The sequence below is a fragment of the Rhea pennata genome, chromosome Z, assembly GCF_028389875.1.
Source record: "Rhea pennata isolate bPtePen1 chromosome Z, bPtePen1.pri, whole genome shotgun sequence".
Classification (NCBI taxonomy): Eukaryota; Metazoa; Chordata; class Aves; order Rheiformes; family Rheidae; genus Rhea; species Rhea pennata.
Genome location: NC_084702.1, coordinates 71,533,566 through 71,554,284, shown reverse-complemented (window position 1 = coordinate 71,554,284; position 20,719 = coordinate 71,533,566). Strand labels below are relative to the sequence as shown.

General features: G+C 57.9%; 1 protein-coding gene across 9 annotated transcripts in view; it reads left to right on the top strand.

The window, feature by feature from the left end:
- The window catches only part of CNTFR (ciliary neurotrophic factor receptor), a 215,388-nt gene extending 195,483 nt beyond the window's left edge, over positions 1 to 19,905 (top strand). For 7 of the 9 annotated variants that reach the window (XM_062599511.1, XM_062599514.1, XM_062599513.1 and 4 more), the window contains 4 exons: positions 6,929 to 7,092; positions 16,554 to 16,734; positions 17,842 to 17,986; positions 18,847 to 19,905. In XM_062599511.1, the coding sequence (XP_062455495.1) occupies positions 6,929 to 7,092; positions 16,554 to 16,734; positions 17,842 to 17,986; position 18,847 (491 nt within the window). In that variant the 3' untranslated portion in view covers positions 18,848 to 19,905. Of the gene's footprint in view, positions 1 to 6,928; positions 7,093 to 16,553; positions 16,735 to 17,841; positions 17,988 to 18,846 lie in introns of those variants that run through there. The other 2 variants (XM_062599518.1, XM_062599516.1) reach the window with 1 other exon arrangement.
- Positions 19,906 to 20,719: the final 814 nt, after the last annotated feature.

The window sequence follows — 20,719 nt, the reverse complement described above, 5'->3', positions numbered from 1 at the left end:
TACCTTGAGCTGCACCTCTTCTTGTGTCTTCCTGGGGCTGGTTTCAGTTAAAACAAATGCACTGTATTAGTATATTTTGCCTTGCAATTTTGCCTTGGCTATTTAAGGTGGAAAATAGCATAGACAACTAGCTCAAAAGTGCCTACTCTTCTTGTGCAAACCCTACATGTTTCTCTTGTAGGGCTCCTTGCTGCAGTTTTAACATCAGGCTGTGCAGGGTGTGAGCCCCAAGGAGGCCCTGTCATTGCTGTGGGCTCTGGCAGTGTGGACCTAACGTCTAGTAGATGCTCTGGGGATCTCTACCTGGGCTGCAGTAGGACCAAGGTTTGATCTTTGTTGTGCTGAATTTTATTTGACTAGATGGAAGTGGGGAAAATGTATGTCACTTTAGACAAAGCCATTGCATCAGCTTGTTGTAGGAAAAACGTCACATGAAGGCCGTGCCCTGCTAAAATGGAGCAATAGTGTCAGCCTGCGACTTCACGGGGCTTTTCCCAAAGCCCCAGTGCCTTGCTGCCTCACTGGGATGCCAGAATTTGCCCTATTTTTTTCCCTTAGTCTAGAGAAAGCCATCTTCTCTTCCACATGGAGGTAAACCCCAGGGTCCTGCTGACACTTACAGCCCTGATCATCAGTCCTGTTGGTAACAGAGCAGCCAGGAGTAAATGCAAGAGCAGTGAGGTGTTGGCAGCTCTCCCTGCTGAACATCCAGGCGGTGAGATGGCTGCCCCAGCTTCCCTGGCGTGGCTGAACCGAAGCTGGGAGCAGACCCGCTGCTCATTTCCCCGTCGGACCACCCACCGTCGAGGCCCAGGCTGACACAAAGAGACCCCTGGGAAGAAGTGACCTCCTTCAGTTTTGCTTCCTTCCTCACTCCCCCCAGCCCTGGAGTCCCCAGCAGAAAATCCCTTCTCCAGCTGCTCGGAAGATGAACTCTAATTGAGTGGAAAATGACTGGTAGTTTCTTTTGATATCCTGAGCTGATGCCTTGCTGGCGGTCGTGCAGTGCTGGTTATTAGCAGCCAGCTGCAAGAGGTTACTCTGTATTTCCATTTTCAATGATGGCTGGAAGAGGTTTTGCACCCCTCTGGCCCTTGTCTTTCATCACAGGAAGATCTAGGCTGCCTTCCTTCCTGTCACTCCCCTGGAAATTATGCAAAGTTATCAACATTAATAGAGGTGAGCGTAAGAAATGTGTGGCTGTGTTGGCATGCAAAGCCTTGCAGATGTCAGGGGCTCCAGCTTTGGGACAGGAGGTGGGAGAGGGGCTGGAGAAGGTCAGAGAGGAGGGGCCTTGAAGGCAGAGGAAGATGGGGACATTTTTGGCCCCCAGCCCTGCATTCACAGGTGTGAGCAGGCCCCAGGAGAATTGTCCCTTTCTGTGGATGCATCCCACCTCAGGGTGACAGAGGAGGCCCTATGCATGGCCATGGCCCATCGCCCAGTGGCAATGGGAGCCTTGGCACCGGGGCTCCTCCAACCCAGCCCTGCACCAGCAAGGCATCCGAGTGGGGAAGCCAGCACCACCTTCCTCACTCACGATTCTGCCTCAGCACCAGACAGATGGCATGTGCATCCCTCAGCAAAGCAGGAAAAGCAACACCTCCATACAGCAAAACCGAGCCCGGCATCCCACCTCGATGACACCTGTGTTTCTTCGAGCATGAGCCCAGGACAAATCAGCAGAAGAAGATACGTAGCATTAAAAATGTAACAGTCTGGTAGCACTAATTATTCTGCGCTGGTGGTGCGGTGCACTGCAGGCAAGGCTACAGTCATGCTGGGCATGCAAGAGGGAGCTGATCAAGGGACAGCATGAGACTTCATCCCAAAGGAGCCAGGAGACTTTGCAGATGAGCTGGTGGGTTATTAACAGGGTTTCTTTCGCCGCCTCAGGCTGCCCTGCCAGGACATGATGGAGCATGACCATTTAAAAGAAGAGGATGGTGTTTCAGGAAGGAGGAGGACAACCTTGGATGAGGCCTCGTGGACATGGGTTTCGAATCTGCCACTGATGCCTTGTGTAACCTTGGGAAGATCACTCAATTTTCCCATCTTAGGGGTGGTTGAAGACACAGGTTATCTTAGAGGGACTTTGGGAGGATGTATGTGCCTGTGTCTATAAGGAATTCAGATTCTCTGAACATGAGTATACAGTTGCCTAGGCAGAAGGTCACTTCAATTCATACTACTTAGGGAGGCAGAATTAAATTACCTAGACTGACATTTGGCTAAGACATGGAGTTTAATATCCCTCTTCTCCTAGAAAATGCCAGGGGATATTTAACAGTCACAAGGGATCTATTTTCTGTTCTTTTGAAAGATGGGTGCTCAAGACAACACAGTGAATGAAGGGTGGACTTGGGGCGGGTCCTCCTTCATGCTCCCCTCTGTTCTGTGGGTCTGCACTGCCCAGCTGAACCAGAGGCTTATATGCCTAAAAAGAGCCTGGGGCAATAGATAAAAAGCTGTGGTTAAGTACGAGCATGCAGGGCCTTTAGGAAAATCACCCACTGCAGCAGGCCTGATAAAGAAAAACACCAAGATTTGGATATAATTGCATGATCCTTTCTGGCACTGCCATTGGTGGAGACTATTTGTGCAAACCTACTGCTTTCCATGGCTCTTCTTGCAAACTAAGCCCTCGCTTGGACACTGCAGCAGAAAATGAATCGGGAAGAGCTGTGAACCGTGTCCCCAGCCAAGTCCCAATTCTCCTTCTCAGGAATGTTTGGAGATGCTCCCTCAGCTCTGTGGAATAATATTACATCTGGTTTTGCAGCCGCTTAACCAATACTCAGCCTAATGCCCATCGTCCATTATTATTATTACTATTATTGTTTATATTACATTACTGCCTGCAGGCCCTTCCTAAGGACAGGGCTTTATTATCCTAGCTGATGTACAGCCAGACAGCCCTGCCTCGCAATTTACTGTCTAAATGGACTAGACAGACAGGGACCGGGGAGAAGGAGGAGTGTTTATCCCCATGCGAGGAGCAGAGACCCGGGAGGCCAGCTAGAATAAATGACTCATTCAAGGTCAAACGGAAAGCGCGTGTCGAAGCAGGGAGCCCAACCTGTGCTCCCGGCAGCCCAACCCTGCTCGCTTCGCTCCTCGGATGGCTTGTCCATGACCGACCCCAGCCCTCTGCCTGGAGCTTCAGGGATGTTCAATCAGGAGACGATTTGGGAGGGGGTGAGTAACAGTTGAGGATGTGGCATGCCATTCAGCTGAGCCCCTGCTTGGCCCTGATGGAGCTGTGCCGACCTGCCCCAACGTGGCCACGGGGAGCCTGGGTGTCCGTGGGTGCACCAGGGATGCCCCGTGTTGCTCTGTGCTTTCCGTCCATTGCAAGCTTGGGCCGGCAGCATGTGCACGGCCTGTGGAGGGGATAGCTGCACATCTAGCTTGCCTGGACAGGGCCGTGGCTGGAGGGCTGCTGGAGACGCTTTCCGATGACATGCACAGCTAATGAGGTCTGTCCTAAGAGAGGAGACCCTAAGGCAGATTGTTCACCAGGAGGTCTCCAAGAGCAGAATATGAGACTGCCTTAGCTTGAGGCCACTGTCCAAGCTGCAGTATCTCCACTAATCCCCACACCCTGCAGCTAGACCCTTGGGTAAGCGCACTAAACTCCTAGGGCGAGTGCATACCCTGGTCCCGCAGGGACCTGTGGTTTGCACAAAACCAGCGCTTGCACGGGGAGCAGCAGCTGAGCGCTCAGGGAGCAGAGGTGGCTGTGGAGGGACGGAGGAGAGGACAGCCTGGTTTGACCGCAGCCACCACGCTCGGGGCAGGACACGCTTGCTGGACCGGTGGGCCACTGCCACGGCAGGCGAGGCTGAACCCCGGCGAGGCTCTGACTCCCGGCATGAGCGTTCCCGCTGTTGCTCCAGGGCTGCTCGGGGGGCTGGCACCACTGCGCTTCACGCAAGCCACAGCCTCACAGCTCATTTTGAACTGGGGCGAAAGTCCTGCAGCTTAGGGAGGGCCACGTGGAGAAGCTCCTCGTGACGGGGAGCCCTGCTTTTCCCATTATCCTGCCGTGCCGACCGAAGGCTCTCCGCAGCGGGAAGGCGCAGCGCCGGCCGGAGCCTGGGCTCTGCCACGCTCGCTTGCAGCCCGGCGCGTCCTCCCCTGGGCGCCTGCTGTCCCCCTCCGTTTCGCTGGAGGACGGTTTCCGATCCACATGAGCGGAGCTGCTGGCCAAACCCCTGCAAAAGGGGCAGGTGGCCTCCACCTCGGCGGCAGGGCGCCTTCCTTCACTCTCATTTACGCTGGCTTAAAGCCAGCTCGCTGCAGCGGCGTCTCGCGCGCTGCCAAAAGCACGCATGCACTGCTCAAGATGGTCGCGCTCGAGCATCCCTCTGCCATCAGAGAAACCGTGCCAACGGGCAGCGTTACGGGCTCCTCCTGCTCAGCCCGGGGTCCACTCGGGGCCGTTGCACCCCGTGGCGCATTCCCCAAGCCCGGCGCTTTCATCCTCACAGCCTCCGTGTGGAGCTGCAGTTTGGAGGCATCTGCATTCGTTCAGCTGAACAGATTTTTGTTTTGCAAACCGCGTCCGCGGAGTGCGCAGAGCCAGCGCTGGATTTATACTTTTCCGTATGTGTTTGGACTCCAAGGTCCTGTCAATGGGAGCTGATGTCCAGCCCGAGCCGAGGACTCAAAGCGAGCGGAGGAATTACTCAGCCATCTGGAGTAGCTCAGCGCTGCACAGACCCAACAAATCCTCCCTCCCCGCTGCTCGCCGAGCGAAGGCAAGGCCACCCGAAGCAGCTCAGGCCTGGCCAGCGCCGGCCCCCCTTGCTGGCTGGCTCTCCAGCAGGGTGACAGTGCTTTATGAGCGTCCCCGGAAAGCTCATGCTCTTGCACATATTGCCCAGCCGCAATCCTCGCCGAGGATAAAGCTGTAGATGGAAGACCATGCACAGTGACATTGCAGAGCTTGTTGATGGGAGTGGGGAGGCAGCGCTGGGCACCTGCGCTGAGACCCGTTGGTGCTTCTCTCCTTCGGCTGCCCAGAGCCCTCCGAGAGCAGCCTCTGAAGTACCTGTGCAGCAGGGATGGAGGAGGTGCTGCCAACCCCATCGCATTGCCCTCTCAGCACCCTTAGTGGAAAGGGAAAGAGCTGGGAGGCAGAGACCAGGCTTGCAGAGCTGCCCCAGGGATAGGTGGAGCCAGGGGAGGTGAGGTCTAGGGTAGCTGGACCACGTAGGGCAGGAAGGCTGGAGACTGGGGAGCATGTGAAATGAGCCAGAAGGAGGCAAAGGGATGGGGGAGTGAGAAGGGGGCTGTGTCTCAAGAGGAACAGAAGAAACACTGGATCCCATGAGGGTGGTGGGGCCTTGGCGTGATTCTAGCGGTGGCCCTCTGCCTCACCCTCAGCCAAGACAGTGACTTTGAAAGCACCACAGGCTGGTTTCTCCTTAGAAAAGCAAGTGGTGGTGATGCACTGAGGCTGTGCTGCTGGGGAGGGTTGCTCTGGAACAGTGTGGGCAGCAAAGGACACGCATCCGTGTGCCCCCGCAGCGAGCCCAGCCCCGTGCCGATGCCTGGACCAGCACAGCTCCCAGCCTGCCTCAAGCAGAGAGAGAAATGCCCTCCGTGCTTCCAGCAGTGCTGCAGGGAAGCAGGCTGGCAAGGGGTCCCTGGCGATCGGGGGTGGCAGCTCACCCACCACCACCACCAGCGTCCATCATCTTCCAGGGAAGGCAAAGCCCCCCTGGGTTCATCACCTCCGGTGGAGGAGGGGAGCCCTGACTGCACGGCAGCACCTCCGCCAGGCCGAGACGGGCTCCTCCCGGCCCCGGCGTCCGCCCCCCCTTGCTTGGGAGCGCCGATTGATACCGGCGCCTTCGCAAGGTGCTGGCCGAGGCGGTCGGAGTCGGGTTGGGGGGGGGGGGGGGGCATTGCACCATGCAGCGATTTGCACGCCCGGAGAGGCAGTTTCAATGCGTTGGCTCGCATCCCTCCTGCGGCCTTCGCCGGGGAGGGGGCTGAGAGCCCTCCCGGGGCGAGCGGAGTGACGTGCAGCGCTGTTACTAGAGTGCGCTGGAGAGCCCTCTCCCCACCCCAGCTCCTCGCTGCAGCTGGGGCCGGGCTGCGCTCGTCCGCAGCACCGGCGAGCGCAGAGCCCAGCTCCCCGTTTAAGCTCTTCTGGCTCAGCAGCCCTGGAGCTGACAGCGGAGCCGGGCGGCACCCGCTCGCAGCTGCTCGGGAAGGATGAATTTCGCAGCCGGGCTGCCTTCGCCTCCCAGGTCCCGGGCACGGCTGCCCGAGCAGCTCCTGGGACGGTGTCAGCAAGCACGCGGCCGCAGAGCGCGCGGCTGGCTCCGGGCGGCCCACCGCTTCAGGGCTTCTCCTGCGGTGAATGTTTAACACTGCTCCGTCCTGGCCGTGAGAACAGGAGCAGGGTGGATGCACCCAAATCTTGGTCTTTTTTTTTTTTTTTTTTTTTTTTTTTTTTTAATCGATTTGCTATTGCACAGCTTTGACAGGGAGCAAGGCTCACTCAGGAACAGGCAATGTCGTTCAGCACTACATTGCTCCCAGAACTTTAAAACATGCTTCCAAGCTTCCAAGCACTTTGCATAGCTAGAGCCAGTTAATATTCACTTGCAAGACTTGCAAAGCAGTGGAAAAACATGCCCCCGCTCCAAAAGCAGAGCAGGGGGAGAGATGACTCAGGGTGTAAGAAGACCACAGCAGCTTTCAGTGGCTCCTGGGCCGTGGTCACATCGTGCTCAGCCCCAACGCACAGCACCCGGGTAGACCTGGCCCCTGCTCATCTCTCTCTTCCCCTGCTCCTCGCTGGGGCTGAGTTGTTGCAGCTGATGGGCTTGGGAAAACGCCTTCGCGGCGGGGTGCGAGGCGGGCTGAGACGTGCCAAGGTTTCCTTAACAGCCTTCCTCCTTTCTCCCAGTCAAACCGGACCCCCCGGAAAACGTGATGGCCAAGCCCGTGCCCGGTAACCCCCGACGGCTGGAGGTGACGTGGCAAAACCCCTCTTCCTGGCCTGACCCCGAGTCCTTCCCGCTGAAGTTTTTCCTGCGGTATCGGCCCCTCATCCTGGACCAGTGGCAACACGTAAGTGGCACGGGCAGGCAGCCGCTCTGCCTCTTCCTCCTGCTCTCCTCCCTTCTCTCCCTCCTGCCTTTCCTTTTGTTTAAGAGTGGCTCTGCGCGCTCTTCCCCTTTCTGCATTTTAATACGCGGCCTGTAACTATTTTCCATACATATGTTCTATATAAAACCTGCCAACGAGATGTAAAAGGCATTTAAAGTATAAATGTCACCGCATTTAAATGCGCCTCTGCCACATTTAGATTTTGAACTGAAGATAAAATACCGTGCGCCGTAACTCAGAGCGTAGTCAGTAACAGAGCGGTTGCCTTGATGTTATCGTATATCTTACTTTTATTTCTTGTTTCCTTAAAAAAAAAAAAAAAGAAAAGAAAAGAAAAGAAAAGAAAAAAAAATGTCAGTGAAGTTCTTGGCAGCCTGGAGGACAGAATTCATTTGTTAGCTGCGGGAAGATGACGAACGGGCTTTAGTTCGTGCCACTGGCGCGCTCCCCTCGCGGAGGGAAGCGGTCCGCCGCTCCGAGCGGTGCTGCTGCGCTGCCGCGGCTCCTTTAAAGAAACAGAGGTTAAGTTTGCTCTGGGTCCTTTTTTTTTGTTTTTTTTTTTTTTTTCCTCTAGGTGGGGAAAAAATGTTCAAAGTGTGAAACTGTATTATAAAAAAGAGGATGGATTCATGGGAAGCATGCAGTGCGACGTCCGTTCTGTCTGGTTTTGAAGCAATTGGGAAAAACACCCATGTTTTCCCCCCTTCTCTACCACGGGCTGATCCCGGTGACGGTACTGTCAATAAGGCGTCTCTTGTCTTGGCACCCTGGGGATGTCCAGCCCGTCGTCAGTAGGTGCTATGGAGGAACTCGTGTTCCCCATGCTGTGATAACTGCAGGCTCCGGGGTATTAATACCCACTGTGAACTTCTCCGGAGACATGGAGGTGTAGGGGACACTTGCAGCAGGGAAACCCTGCCTGGAAAAGGCAATTTTAGCGCAGTCAAAATGAGGTTTCTCCTATTTCAGGATGCCCTGAGCAAGCGTACTTCTCTGAGAGCTGGTCAGCGCTCTTCTCCCAGCGTCCCAGAGGGGACGGTGCTCCCAGGTACCACTTATTCATCCCTAGCTTGTTGTAAGAGGTATTTCCCTGGTCACTAGTAGATGGCGAAGTGTGTTTGGGGAGTAATTTGCTCAGTGAGCGGGCATAAACATTCAATGAACAAGGTGCCAGCCTTGTTTTCTGACTCTCTAGCCCCGCCGCCTGGGTAATGAAAAATCTGATTTGTGGATGATTTGAAGAAAACTGACACTATTCATCAGATGCATTATTTGCAAAGCCTAATTCAGTCGGCTCTCGAACCCCAGAGGATGGTAGCGCTGCGGCAGCCAGAACTGCTCCAGCTCTGGCCCCCCTGTACATGCTAAGCCACAGCCCTGGCACCCCCAAACGCAGGATTTTGCACCCAGAGGTCCGTGCCCTGGTGCCACGGGAGCATGTTCACACCACCCTGAGCTCTGCTTGTCTAGACCTGGGGTTGCTTACGGGGGTGTCCCCGTTCCCCGGCAGCCAGCCGGGAGAGGGGAGGGCATGGCTGCAAGGGGTCTGCTTGGGCTCAGCCTGGCCAAAGGCCATCCAGCTCGCCTGAAGTGGTGGTGTTGGGTGTCTCCGTGGAGGACGTGGGTGCCTGCTCCCCACTTCTCCTGGAGATGCACAGCCTCCTAGGGGGTAGTGAGCTGCCCCAAGGGTCTGCTCCTGCTGCCCCTGCCAGCTCCCAGCACGGGAAAGGTGTTGCACACAGCTCAGAGCACATTCATCCGATGGGGACAGGAGAAATCTCCACCGGTATCCAGCACCGACACCCTTGGGTGCCCTTATTGCACACCCCAGGAGGTGGCGGCACTGCCCTTCAGGGGGCCCGGCAACCCTGCAGGAGCCAACCACCAGCACGAGAGCGTGGGAGACTGGCCATAGCCACTAATGTCTGCGCCGGCCCCACTCACACGTGGGGCCTCTTGGCAGAGGCAGCAGTTCCCCTCTCCCCCCTCCACCTCTCGTTATCTTTGCGAGGCCTGATTTATGCTCCGCACCTCGGCAGACGGGACTGAATGAGCACTAATAGGATCAGATGGATGTCGAGCTGTCGAATTCCGTAGGGCCTGATTCAATCAGCATCTGCTTGCTCCCAGGCTCTTCCTTGCAGGATTTTAATAATGCCAGGCCTTGGCACCAGAAGATGAAGCCATCGACAGCAGGAGCAGTGGATCTTATCAAGGCCGCTGCTGTGCGAGCCATCCGTAGACGCACACACGCATATTGCACTCCCCCAGAGAGGGCCAGGCGGGCGGCCGAGAGCCAGGCAGATGCCTGGCCAAAAGCACTCCGGTGCAAGGAGAAACCTCCCTGCCGCCCTGGCGGCTCATCTCCTGCTGTCCCGGCATTGCACGGCTAACGCGGAGGGGGAAGAGGGCTCATTTCTCCGGATGCTCCATCCGACCGGCGCCCCACAGATGCCAACGCCAGACCCCCGGTCCGGACCGCGGAGCGGGAAGCTGCTCTGAGCCAGGCGTGCGGCAGCAGGCAACGCTGGCAACGCTGCATTTGAGCAGGTGGCAGCGCTGCAGCGTGCCACGCGCGCTCCTTTTCCCCTGCTCAGTGGGCACGTTTCTGCTCAGGCCACTCAGCAGATCTGCTGTTGTCATTTGCTCTGGGAGTTATTATTCTGGGAATTATTATTAAGTCAAGACGATGAGCACGAGCACGCATGCGCGGGTTGCAGCCGGGCCACCTCGCAGCAGCCGCGTCCCACCTGGCCGCGGGCGTTGCGCAGCCGTTCAGGCTGCAAACGTGTCAAAGCCGGACTTCGTGTCACAACGGACGGCCACCAGCTTGCCCCTCTGCTCTGCTTTATAGTGAGCTCACTGCAGAGAGCCAAGAAACTTCAGAAGCATGCTCCTCCCTTTCTGGAAGAAGGGCTGGCAGTTTCTTTCCTGCCAGAAAAGAGATGGGATATTTGTAACCTAAACAGGTTTTTTATTCTCTCCTTTTGGCAGAATCTCACGTTCTGTCTCCTAAATATAAAACATTAAATGTTTAGGGTATCCTTTATTTTTCTCCTGCTTTTAAGTTTGTAATTCAAGCCAGATTAGCATGGTTTCCTCTTCTGTTTTATAGCCCCATCCTGGCCCCAAGCGAGCTCTCCTAATGCTCTCAGATGTTCCTCTAATGGATTACCTAGGCTGGAACTGGATACCCTTTCCTAATGGATTGCTAATAGCCTGTTTCTGGTTTTACAGGCTCCTTCAGTTAACTCACAACAGCAGCAATCTCTGGGCTCACACATATTATATCCCTGCAAGCACGATCATGTGCACACAGCAAGGCAAGCGCAGGCGTCCGCAGGGAGCAGGCAAGTCGCCTCCGTGTGCAATGCGGCACGTGCGCACCGGGCGTCCCTCCCCGCGCCCCTCCGTCCCTCTGCGTTGCAGGTACTTCCCTGCAAACTGAGCACATCAGGTGCTTGAACTGGACATGCTGGAAGAAGCTCACACAGCACATTGAGCGCCGAGTAATTGCCGTAACGCCCCGGTGCTCGCAGCAGAGAGCAGGAGCCCTCAGCAGGGATGCTCGTGCCCGAGCAGAGGGCAGCAAGAGCAGGCAAAGCCGAACACCATCCAGGATGTCTTCAGGGAGCCCCGGACTGGCCGTGCACCAGATCTGCTCATGCACCTCAGCATTTGCTGGATCAAGATCCTGATCCACAGGAGTTTGTGTCCCACTCCCTGCCCCTGCCTCATCAACTGGGTGCCCAGGCGGGAGGCTTGGGCTGCGTCCTAGCAAGCTCAGAGCAAGGCCTGGGAACGTGGCAAGGCTGCAAAGGTATTTCTTGAGCAGCGCCTGAGCTGCAGGCCAGGCCCAGAGAGGATTTCCTCCACTGGGTTGCCAGCAATTTGCAGATGCCGTTGCTAAGTCTAATTGAACCCGTTGGCCGTGCTGACAATATGAAATGTTAAAGAACCGCGAGGTGGGCTGCACCTCAGATCTTGAGATCTGCAGTAAAAGGTCATGAGATATTTAAAGCTAATATTGCAGCTGGGTTCTCTCCTTCCTCTTCTGTTTTGGAAGCATTAGAGCCATATCCTCGAGCATTTTCAAAGACTGGAAACATCTTTCTTCAGCAAAAGCAAGAAGCTCCCATAATGCCTTGACTCTAGGTTCTTGGGCCCCAGAGCCCCGCACATGGAGCTGTCGTTGAGACATGACCAATTTGCCAAAGATTTAGTAGTTTTGTTCGCTGCTTCCCTAGCAAGAAGAGGACGTGATGCTCTGGGCTGGCCACGGCAACTCGTGTGTCCCGTTGCCCGTGGTCACAGCTGGGGCAGCTGTAGGGGTTCACCCACCGCATCATCCCCAGGGCAGAGAGGTGAATCTTGCAGGCTGTCTCTGAAAGCTCCTACTTTGGGGCAGGTTGAAGTAACCTATAAGGGTCTGCTAATACGTATCCCGCGCACCTCCGTCAGCGCCGGGGCGGCGGAAGGGACGGAGCTGGGGAAGGCAATCGGTGCAACCGCCCGCCGCGGCTCCGGCTCCATCCACGTGGCCACGGTGTCGCTTTGCAGCGTGCGTGCTGCTTGGCACCCGTCGGTGTGCGCCGTGCCTCCGCCGCTCTGCCAGCGCCTCTGCTCCGTGCAAGGCCACCTTCGCGGGGAGGTCACCCTGACCGAGTTCGGTTACAGCTTCACGCCTGGTAGCTTTTATTGCAGCACTTCTCTCCCTTCCCCTCCTGGCTGCAAAGTCAGTGATTAAAAAGAAGAAAAAAAAAAGAATTAATAGGAGGGAGCAAAATGTCGAGGTTGTGATAATGTCACTCGCAGCTCGTGGTGGAACAGGCAGGGCTGGAGTGGAGAGCCTTGGAGGAGGACGGAGGTGGGAAACGCTCAGAAATCACCTTTTTTGTCCCCCAGCTCTCCCCGGTTAGCAACAGGCAGTGCTTGGGTGCTCGCAGCTCCCGCAGGAACTGCTAGCTGCTGAGAAGTGCTCAGCACCTGGCAGGATCAGGCCTCCAAAGGCAGCCTTGGCGGTGGAAGTACCACTGAACAGTAGAGCACGGAGGTGGCACGCACGCGTGAGCGCGCGCACAGCTACACATGCACGCACGATTACGCATGCAAGATGAGCTTTGCCCTGGCTGCACGCAGAAAATGTCAGGCACGTGCGCACCTGCCCGCGCCGGTGCCCACGCGCTGGATGCGGCCGTCTGCTACGCGCGCCGTGGCCGCTGCCTCCCTCTTCGCCTGCCAGGCAGCGCCTTCCCCGCGTGGGCTAGTCTCGGTGGCCGAGCAGCAGCGTGCAGCAGCCTTTCCAGGGCGGGCTACTCCGAGGGGCGCCCACGGGAGCCCAGGTGCACGCAGGGCTGGTGGGCCACCTCGGCTCGGGGATGGAAACGGCAGCGATGCGACTTGGCCTTGAGCGGGAAGCCACTGGAGCGCTTTGCAAGGAGGAGGGGAAATTTTGAGGCTGGCCGTCGGGACCAGAAAACTTCCCGTGCACAGCGGTATCCGAGCTGGCCCCTCCGCGGGGGCCCGGCAGGTTGCGGCGGAGGGGCGGCTGCTGGCCGCGGGGCAGAGGGACGCACGCCCCGCTCCCCCAGCGCAGCGGGGGAACCGCACCGCTGGTTTTCCAGCAGCAACGCTCCCTCCCCTGTCCCTGCCCGGAGTGGCGGGAGGGGGGGGAGCCGGGAGGTGTCGAGGAATGGAAAGCAGAGCCGCAGCGGCAGGGGAGCCGGCAAACACATTTTCATGTGGGATGCAGAGGGAGAGGCATCCGATCCCCCTCCTGCTCCCCCTCCACCTCCTTCAAACACACGCAAGCCTCCGGCACAGCTGCGGGGGGGATGAAGGAGTTTGGGGGCGGGGGGGAAGGCTGAATTGGTGTGTTGAAGGTTTTTTTTTTTTTTTTTTTCCATTTCTCCTTCTTTTTCTCCCCCCTCTTTCTTTTTGCAATGCTAATAGCTCTGCATTGCACTGGCCACTGATCCCTCATTAATCTGGGCAGTGCTTCAGAGCCAGCCGGGGTGACTTTTGGCAGGTGCACAAAGGCAGGCCGCGAAAGGCAGCCCCCCGCCCCGGCCAAAAAAATTACCATGCGCAAGCCCTCCTCCGACTGTTGTCTCTGGGAGGCAGGGATGCGGATTAAGGAATTTCCCCCTCCGCCTTTGAAGCCGTGTGTCCATCCGTCCCCCGCCACCGGACTCTCCCCGGCTGTGTCCGCTCGGAGCTGCTCCCCACGTGCTTCCCCACCTGCTGCTCCTGCATCGCCGCGCCGAACCGCGGGCACCGGTGGAGGGACTTCCGCGCCCGCCACGGCAAAGCTGGCGCCCACCAGACATGTCCACCGGTTGCCCAGCTCAGAAATGCCACTTGCAAACCTTGAGCCGTGGTGAAGCCCTGCCCAGTCCCGGCCGGTGCTCGCAAGGGTAGTGGCGGCTCCTGTGTTGTCTGAGCATCAGCTGGGGGCTGGAGTTGTGGGGCTCAGCTCTTCCGTGCTAAGTGCAGCCAGGGGATCGGGGCAGGTGGCTCTGCTGGCCAGCAGATATATGGGGAGACATGGATGCTCCAGTCCCCCCCTTTTTTTTCCAGGGAGCTCAGGGCAGCATCCTCCCAGGTCCAACAGGGACATCCTTCCAGGGCCAAAGGCAATGTCCTTCCAGAGCCTGGGGAACATCCTTCCAGCAAGGCACAACATGTGCCGAGGTCTGCCTAACCCCGCTGCGACGTCCCATCTGCAAACGCTCAGCCGCAAACTGGCTGCATCTGGGGAGAAGCCGGAAGAGTTCCCAAGTGGAAATACTCAGCCTGGACAGCTCTTTGAGCTGGAGAAAATTCTCCAGAACATCATCCAGGCCAACAGGAGCTCACTGTTGATGAATTGTCCCCAGGTTTCACCCAACCTGCTTGCTGCAGGTCTCAAGCAGCAGCCAGGACAGCTCACAGGGTGCCAAGAGACCTAGGGAGACCCACACATCAGCTGGATAACACGGTCTTTCCGAGCCCCGTGCTTGTTCTCTGCTTCCAAGGGCACCCCCAGCCCAGTGCAGGCCAGGCTGGGAGGAACGTGCTCACTGGGGCCTGGCAGCTCATACAGCAAGGCTTCATTAATTCTCATTTGGAGTTAATCGATCTTGATTGCCTTGCATCACCGTGCAGAGTGGCAGGTCCATACAGGAAATTGGTGGATGCCGCCAAGTGGCCACTTGTTGACCAGCTGTCACAAGCTGTTCAGGTGGGCCCGCTCGCTTGACGTGCATGGTGCTGCACGTGTGACCGGGTGCACCTGCAAGCAGTGTGCTGGAGGGAAGCAACTGGAGCCCGTGGCAGAGGCAGGGACAACCTACGCGCCGGGCAGCCGCAGGTCTGCCTGCCACAGTCCCGCTGTGCCACGTCGCTGCCAGCGGGTCCCCGGCAGAGTGTGACGCACACGTGGGTCACGAAGATGGGGAGAGGGGAAGGAGGAGAGGGCAGACTCGGCGCAGGTGAAGCACAGCTCATGTTGCCAGCTCAGTGCAGAGAGCGAGCATGAGAAGAGGGAACACATAATGACTGCAGTTACCATCTACCCTCATTACAGCCTGCCGGGAGCGTGGAGATCTGTTTTGACAGTGCCTGAGCGAGGCGCGGATGGAGAGGGGAGCGCGATGCGCATGAGCAGAGCGGCATTTGGCGCATCCTGACAGCACCGAGCTGCAGGCCTGATCTTTCGGGAGCAGTGGCAGGACTCAGCGCAGCAGGATGTTCTGGCCCTCCTCAGCTGTTGCTCCCTCTGGCCAAGCCAGAACCACATCCGTGCAGCTCCAGGCTCCTGCTGTCCCCACCAGTGCGGTGCCCCAGCATGCTCCCCTCTCAAGGATATGTATGACATATGCTACTATTTAACCTGAGGGACAGCAGAGAGGATTTGTGACCCTGTGAGTCTCCTGTCCTGCACCACTGATGCCCTGCTGTGGGGCCAAGCAAGCAGCTGGGAAGGAGATGGCATGGCCAACTTGGAGCAGTTTTCATTGAGGCTCAGGGATGCTGTAGGCTTAGTGTGCCTGCTCTTGCAAGGCATGAAATGTGCTCTCTCCATCACATCTGTGGCACAGCAGTATGACCAATATAATCTAGCGCAGCCCCCCTGGAGCCCCAGAAATGGCCTGGGATGAGGAGGGAAGGGAGGTCAGGGAGCTGCTCTGATCCTCTCCTTTGCTAAAAGACCCTAAGTGCTTCAGAGGAGAGAAGCTGAAAGCATCCTAATGCAGAACTTTTAAGCCTGGAGCACAAGGCTGAAGTGCAGAATACCATGTTCAGGCAGTGCAGATGGAAAATGAAGCAGGCAGCATATTAATCGTAAGCCTCAGAGAATGTATGTCTACTGTGAATATCCAGCATAGTTTCTGCGGCATTATCCAGAACTGGTCTGTTTCTTTAGTATCTGGAGGACTTCAGAGCCCAATTTGGCTCTATCGCTGGCATTTTCCTGAGGTGCTGAGTGCTCATCCTCACTCACAAGGAGCTATTTGCTCTCCAGTGGCCTTGCAGTATGGAAAATTTCTACAAGGAACCTGCTAATGCCTTTCCTTGAGCCAAGTTCAAAGTGGATCAGAGATACCCGGGAGCACTGGGCAAAGTTCAGGGTTAAACCACCACAGCAGGGGCCACATCTCCTGAAGGTGAGAGGACATCCAGTGGCTCAAGAGCAGTAATAGCAAGACAGAGCGAATTTTTCTAGGAAAGAGGGCTGGACACAGCTGGGTCCTTGTCCAAGGGCCTAGCCAACAGGCTGCAGTTCAAACCCATAGGACAGCAGGCTGTGGAGGAGCAGGGTGGCCCAAGTGCTGTCCGGAGATGGAGGTACGCGGCGGGAGGAGACCTTCTCCCAGTCCTGGCAGTGATGTCCAGAAAGCGTGTGCACGCGTGGATGGGCGCCTACCCTGTCCGAGGGGGAGCCTGCCGGCAGCATTTGCTAGTTTTTGGTGACCTCTAGAGGAAGCTGCTCTGCTCCAGTACTGCAGCCTCAGCTGCAGGAAGGGGCCCCGCAGCCCGGCCGGAGCATTGCGTGCATCCCTGATCTGGGCTCAGCCGCTGGGGCCTCTGCCCAAAGCCTGTCCCAGAAAGGCCTCCAGGCCTACTCGGAGCGTGTCGGAGGGACAGACTCCCCCAGCGTGGGTGCCGGGGCTAATGCCTTGTCTGCTGTTTGCATGCATCCAGCTTTACCTCCCCCTGCCAGCACTCAGCTCTTGATTTGTTTTTTTTTCCTTAAGCATAAAGGGCTTATTAGTCCCTGGTATTTTCTCCCTATGGTGGTACTTAGGTACTATAAAACAGGCTCTTTATCATCCTCTAGCTGAGCTAAATGCTCTGATCGTCTTACATGTCTTGCTGCCTCCCAGTGCTTGGGGTTTTCTCTGGCTGACGCCCCTTCCCTCCCCGGCTGCGCCCTGCAGGTAGAGCTTTCGGACGGGACGTCACACACCATCACGGACGCATACGCCGGCAAGGAGTACATCATCCAGGTGGCAGCCAAAGACAACGACATCGGCACGTGGAGCGACTGGAGCGTGGCGGTCCACGCCACCCCCTGGATGGAGGAGCCCAAGCACCTCACCACTGAAGCCCAGGTCACAGGTGAGCACCCGGCGGGTGGCCCCAGCCCCGTGCAGCCACCCTGCGCTGACGGGGAGGGAGCCCGGGAGTCCAGGCTCTTTGTATTCAGTGTTTCCAAGCCCTGCAACTCCCAAACCCCTCTCCCCTCCTGGGGCTGTTCAGGAAACCCAGGAGTCCTGTTACCTACCCCTTTCTTTGCCTCCCCTCTCTTTGGAGTCGCGTTTCTAACCTCCCCAGCTGATGAAAATGCAGGGTTTGGGGCAGGAGGTGCATGCCGTGTCGCAGGCTCTCTGTTCGCTCTGACAGCATCACGTCTCTTGGTGCTCTGCCAGCGAGGTGCCCCATCCCACCCCATCCCCAGGCTGGGCATGGCCCTTCACCCGCAGCTTCACCTCCCCGTGCCCCCCGGCGGTGGGTGCAACCGTGGCCCAAGGGCTGCTGACTCAGCTCTCCCGGCTCCGGCATCCTGCTCGCCGGGCTGCTCTAAGTGCATCGCCAAAGACCGGGATTTATTATTATTATTCGCTGGAGCGCTGGCCCCCTCCAGTCCTCCCTCCTCCAGGCCTCCCCCCTCCACACCTCCGACCCCGCACAATGGCTCGGAGCGATGCCAATTAGAAATAAAAGCCACAAAGTTAACAAGCCTCTGTTTCTAGGAAAGAGCTGGGACCGTGTCCAAATGCACGTTATCAGCCCTTGGTTTCCCAGAAGGACCGGCGCGGACCTGCGCCGGTTGCCCCAGCTGGCACTGGCTGCTGGGAGGCTGGGAAACACTGGTGCACGGAGCAGGCAGAGCGCGGCGGCTCGCGAAGCGCTGGGAGCGTTTCCGAGCCCTCTGTGCCGGGGCCACGCGCGTGCGTGTGCGAGCCCGCACGCTCCGGCTCGCCTGGCCGCGCGTGCAGGCGCTGCCGGCCAGGTGTGCGCGTGGGGAGGGAGCGTGAGCCCGCGCGGGGCTGCAAGCCTTCGTGCGGATAACCCCCCGCCCCTCGCCTCCCCGAGACCCAGCGGCACGAACAGGGCTGCGAGCCCAACCCGACGCCCGCGCTCGCGGCCGCGGTTCCTCGCGCCCCTCGGCGCTCAGCCCTCCGCCGCGCGCTCCCCTTCGCCATCCGCTCTCCCTCCCCGCAGAGTCGATGAGCGCCAGCACCTCCTCTTTCATGCCGCCCCCCACCACCAAGATCTGCGACAAGGGGGCCATGGTGGGCAGCGGGGCCATGGCAGTGTGTTGGACAGCTGGACTGGTCTTGGCTGCCTATGGTGTCCTCTTTATTTAGTGAGTATTGACAAGGCAGGGGCCCGGGAGGTGGGACGTGGGTGCTGGGTGAAGGAAGGGGCGTGCGAAGCCCCCGGGCTCTGGTGTGGGTTGGAAAGGGGACGTTTTCACCAAGCTTTGTGTGCACAGCGTTGAGCTTGCAGCTCTTTGTTCCAAATCTGGCAAATCAGGCGTTCCGGCGAGATCTCAAAACGGCTTTTCAAACCTTGCCCACAAAGCCTTTTCTGGGGTGGGGGAGCTGGTTTTAGATGCTTCAGTCTCTGCAAATCTCCTCCCTCCCCTGATCTTCTGAGAAAAGAAGTCACCGACAAATTGAAGACCTTTCCATAGTGACAGAAGCGAAACCGTCTGAAATGAGAAAATTCAAAGATGTATTTTGAAAATGTTCTTGTCTGGGCTCGAAAGAAATTGGGGCGTGCACATGCGTGCATGTGCACACGCACCCACGTTGCACGTTGCGCACAGTGTATGCACAGTGTGCATGCACGTGTGTGTATGTGTGTGCCGCAGCATGCAGAAAGCAGCCGGGGGAGCTGACAGCCTGCAGAGCCCCAAAATGCCCATGCCGGCCGGGGTGGGGGGAGCAATCCTGGCAGCAGTTACGTGCATCACTCTGGAGGTAAATGACCTGCTGCTGCTCTCCTGCCTGGCGAGCATGTACTGCTGCTGGGTGCCCTGTTGGGATGGACGGCAGGGTCTGGCCCCAGGAGGAGGCAGTGGAGGAGACGGGCGCATCGAGCCTTGGCGGGGACGAACTTCCCATCCAAAGGGTAGCGGCAGCCCTGCTGCCGCTCGACTTGGTGCTCGGACACGGCCAAGCCCAGAGCAGGCCTGGTGACCCCTCTTCTCCCCACCTGCAGATCCCCATCCGTCGCCGCCCAGCAGAGACAATGTCCCACCGCCCGCCACCGCCGCCACCGCCACTGCCACCACGCTCTGTCCCGCTGCCCCCGCCCCAGTTGGAGTCTCTTTATCTCTTCGATTTTGCACACGTTGAGGACGTATCATGCTTCTTGCCATTGCTCCGGAGGACGGAGCTGCCGCCGTGCCACGGGGACCTGTCCTCCCCTCCCTGCCTCCCCACCGTGGGGGAGCCTGCAAACCTCTCCGGATGGAGCATGAGGGAACGCACTGGCCCCCTTGCCTGCCGCCCTTCCCCTTGGTGCCCACGGCGGACGAGCACCCCTGGGCCCCCTTTGCCCCTTGCCCAGCAAGCCCAGGTGCCGCGTTGCCACCGGGGACCGGCCCCAAGCTGGGGAGCCGGCACGCCTGCCGCTAACCTGCCTCACCAAGGACCTGCCTGCAGCATCGCTGCTGCCGGGATGTGGGTGACCACGGCACATCTGGGAAAGGGGATGGGAAAATGGGGAAAATGGGGCCGGGGAGGGGAGTCACCCAAGGACTGAACTCACTTCCCCGAGCTTTGGAGCGCACGAAAAAGGTGGAGGGGTGAAGGTGTGTGTTTGTGGGGGGGGGAGCTTGATCCCTTCACCAGCCCCATCCCTGGCCCGTTCCCCTACCACCACCCCTTAACCACGTTGGATAGAGGAATTGCCTCCATTGACATCTTTGTCTTATTCTTGAGCAAAACCAGAGTAGTTCTGCTGTTCCCACTAGAGCTGGAGCTCCGCAGTCCCCTGGCCGCCCCAGCCCCTGCTCCACTCTGTCCTGCCCCAGGCCCTGTTTTGTAAAGACAGCTCCTCTCGCCCCCGCCCGGATCCAAGTGCAGTATTTAATACCGTACGTCCTAGTATTCCGTTGACATGCTGTATTTGAATTTTTTATAGATGTATATATATAAAAAAAACCCAAAAAATTAACAAAAAAACCCCACACACGAACACATGCATACACACACACACACACACACGCACGCACGCACACCAAGAGAGACCGTCTTCATTAAATGATCGTTTCATGACCACTGACAGCCTCGAGGAGTTATTTCACCTTCAACCTGAGCTAGTGGGTTTGGCTGCCTGCTCCTGGGCATGATCCTGGCTGTGATGTGGAGGATGCAGGAGCAACAGTGACGGTGAAGGCACCCTGAGCTGCTTGAGCCCATAGCATCACCTCCCAGGTGGGTGGTGGAGACCCAACAGTGGCCTCCAGAGCAGCCCAAGAAGGTCCAGGATGCTTGCTTGGGTGGACCCAGCTCCTGGAAACCCCCATGGTGCTGTGCCAGGGGTTGGCTGGGTCCCCCCAGGACATGTCCCTGTTTTCAGCTTTTGGCGTTCAGGTGTCCCCCATCTCTCCGGGGTCTGGCTGCCTGGGAGACCTGGCTCTGTCCCGCAGGCAGGAGACAGCACTGCGACAGGCAGAAGAGAAGATGTAGCGCCAATTAATGCACTTTCCTTGTCGGATTAATAATTTCACATCAAAAGAATGGCATTAGCCCAGATGCTTTGAATTAAACTTTCATCAAGGGCATCTCGAGGAAGGGCAGGGCTCACTGAGACCCAGCACAGCGGCAGCCTGCGCTGGTGGCTTGGGCTCGGGAGTGCGGCGCTGGGCAGCGGGATCTGCAACTCGTGCACAAGGGCCATGCCTCAGTTTCCCCTCTCACCCTCTCTGGACTGGGGTATTCAACGGTATTTGATACCTTTCCAGGTGGGCTCCCTGGGGAAGCTGGCACTGGTTTGAGGCCAGCACAAGCTATGGCCAAGGCGCGGCAAGGACCAGCTCCTGCAGGCTCCAGCGTGGACCCTTTCCCTCCTGCTGCCTTATAGTTGA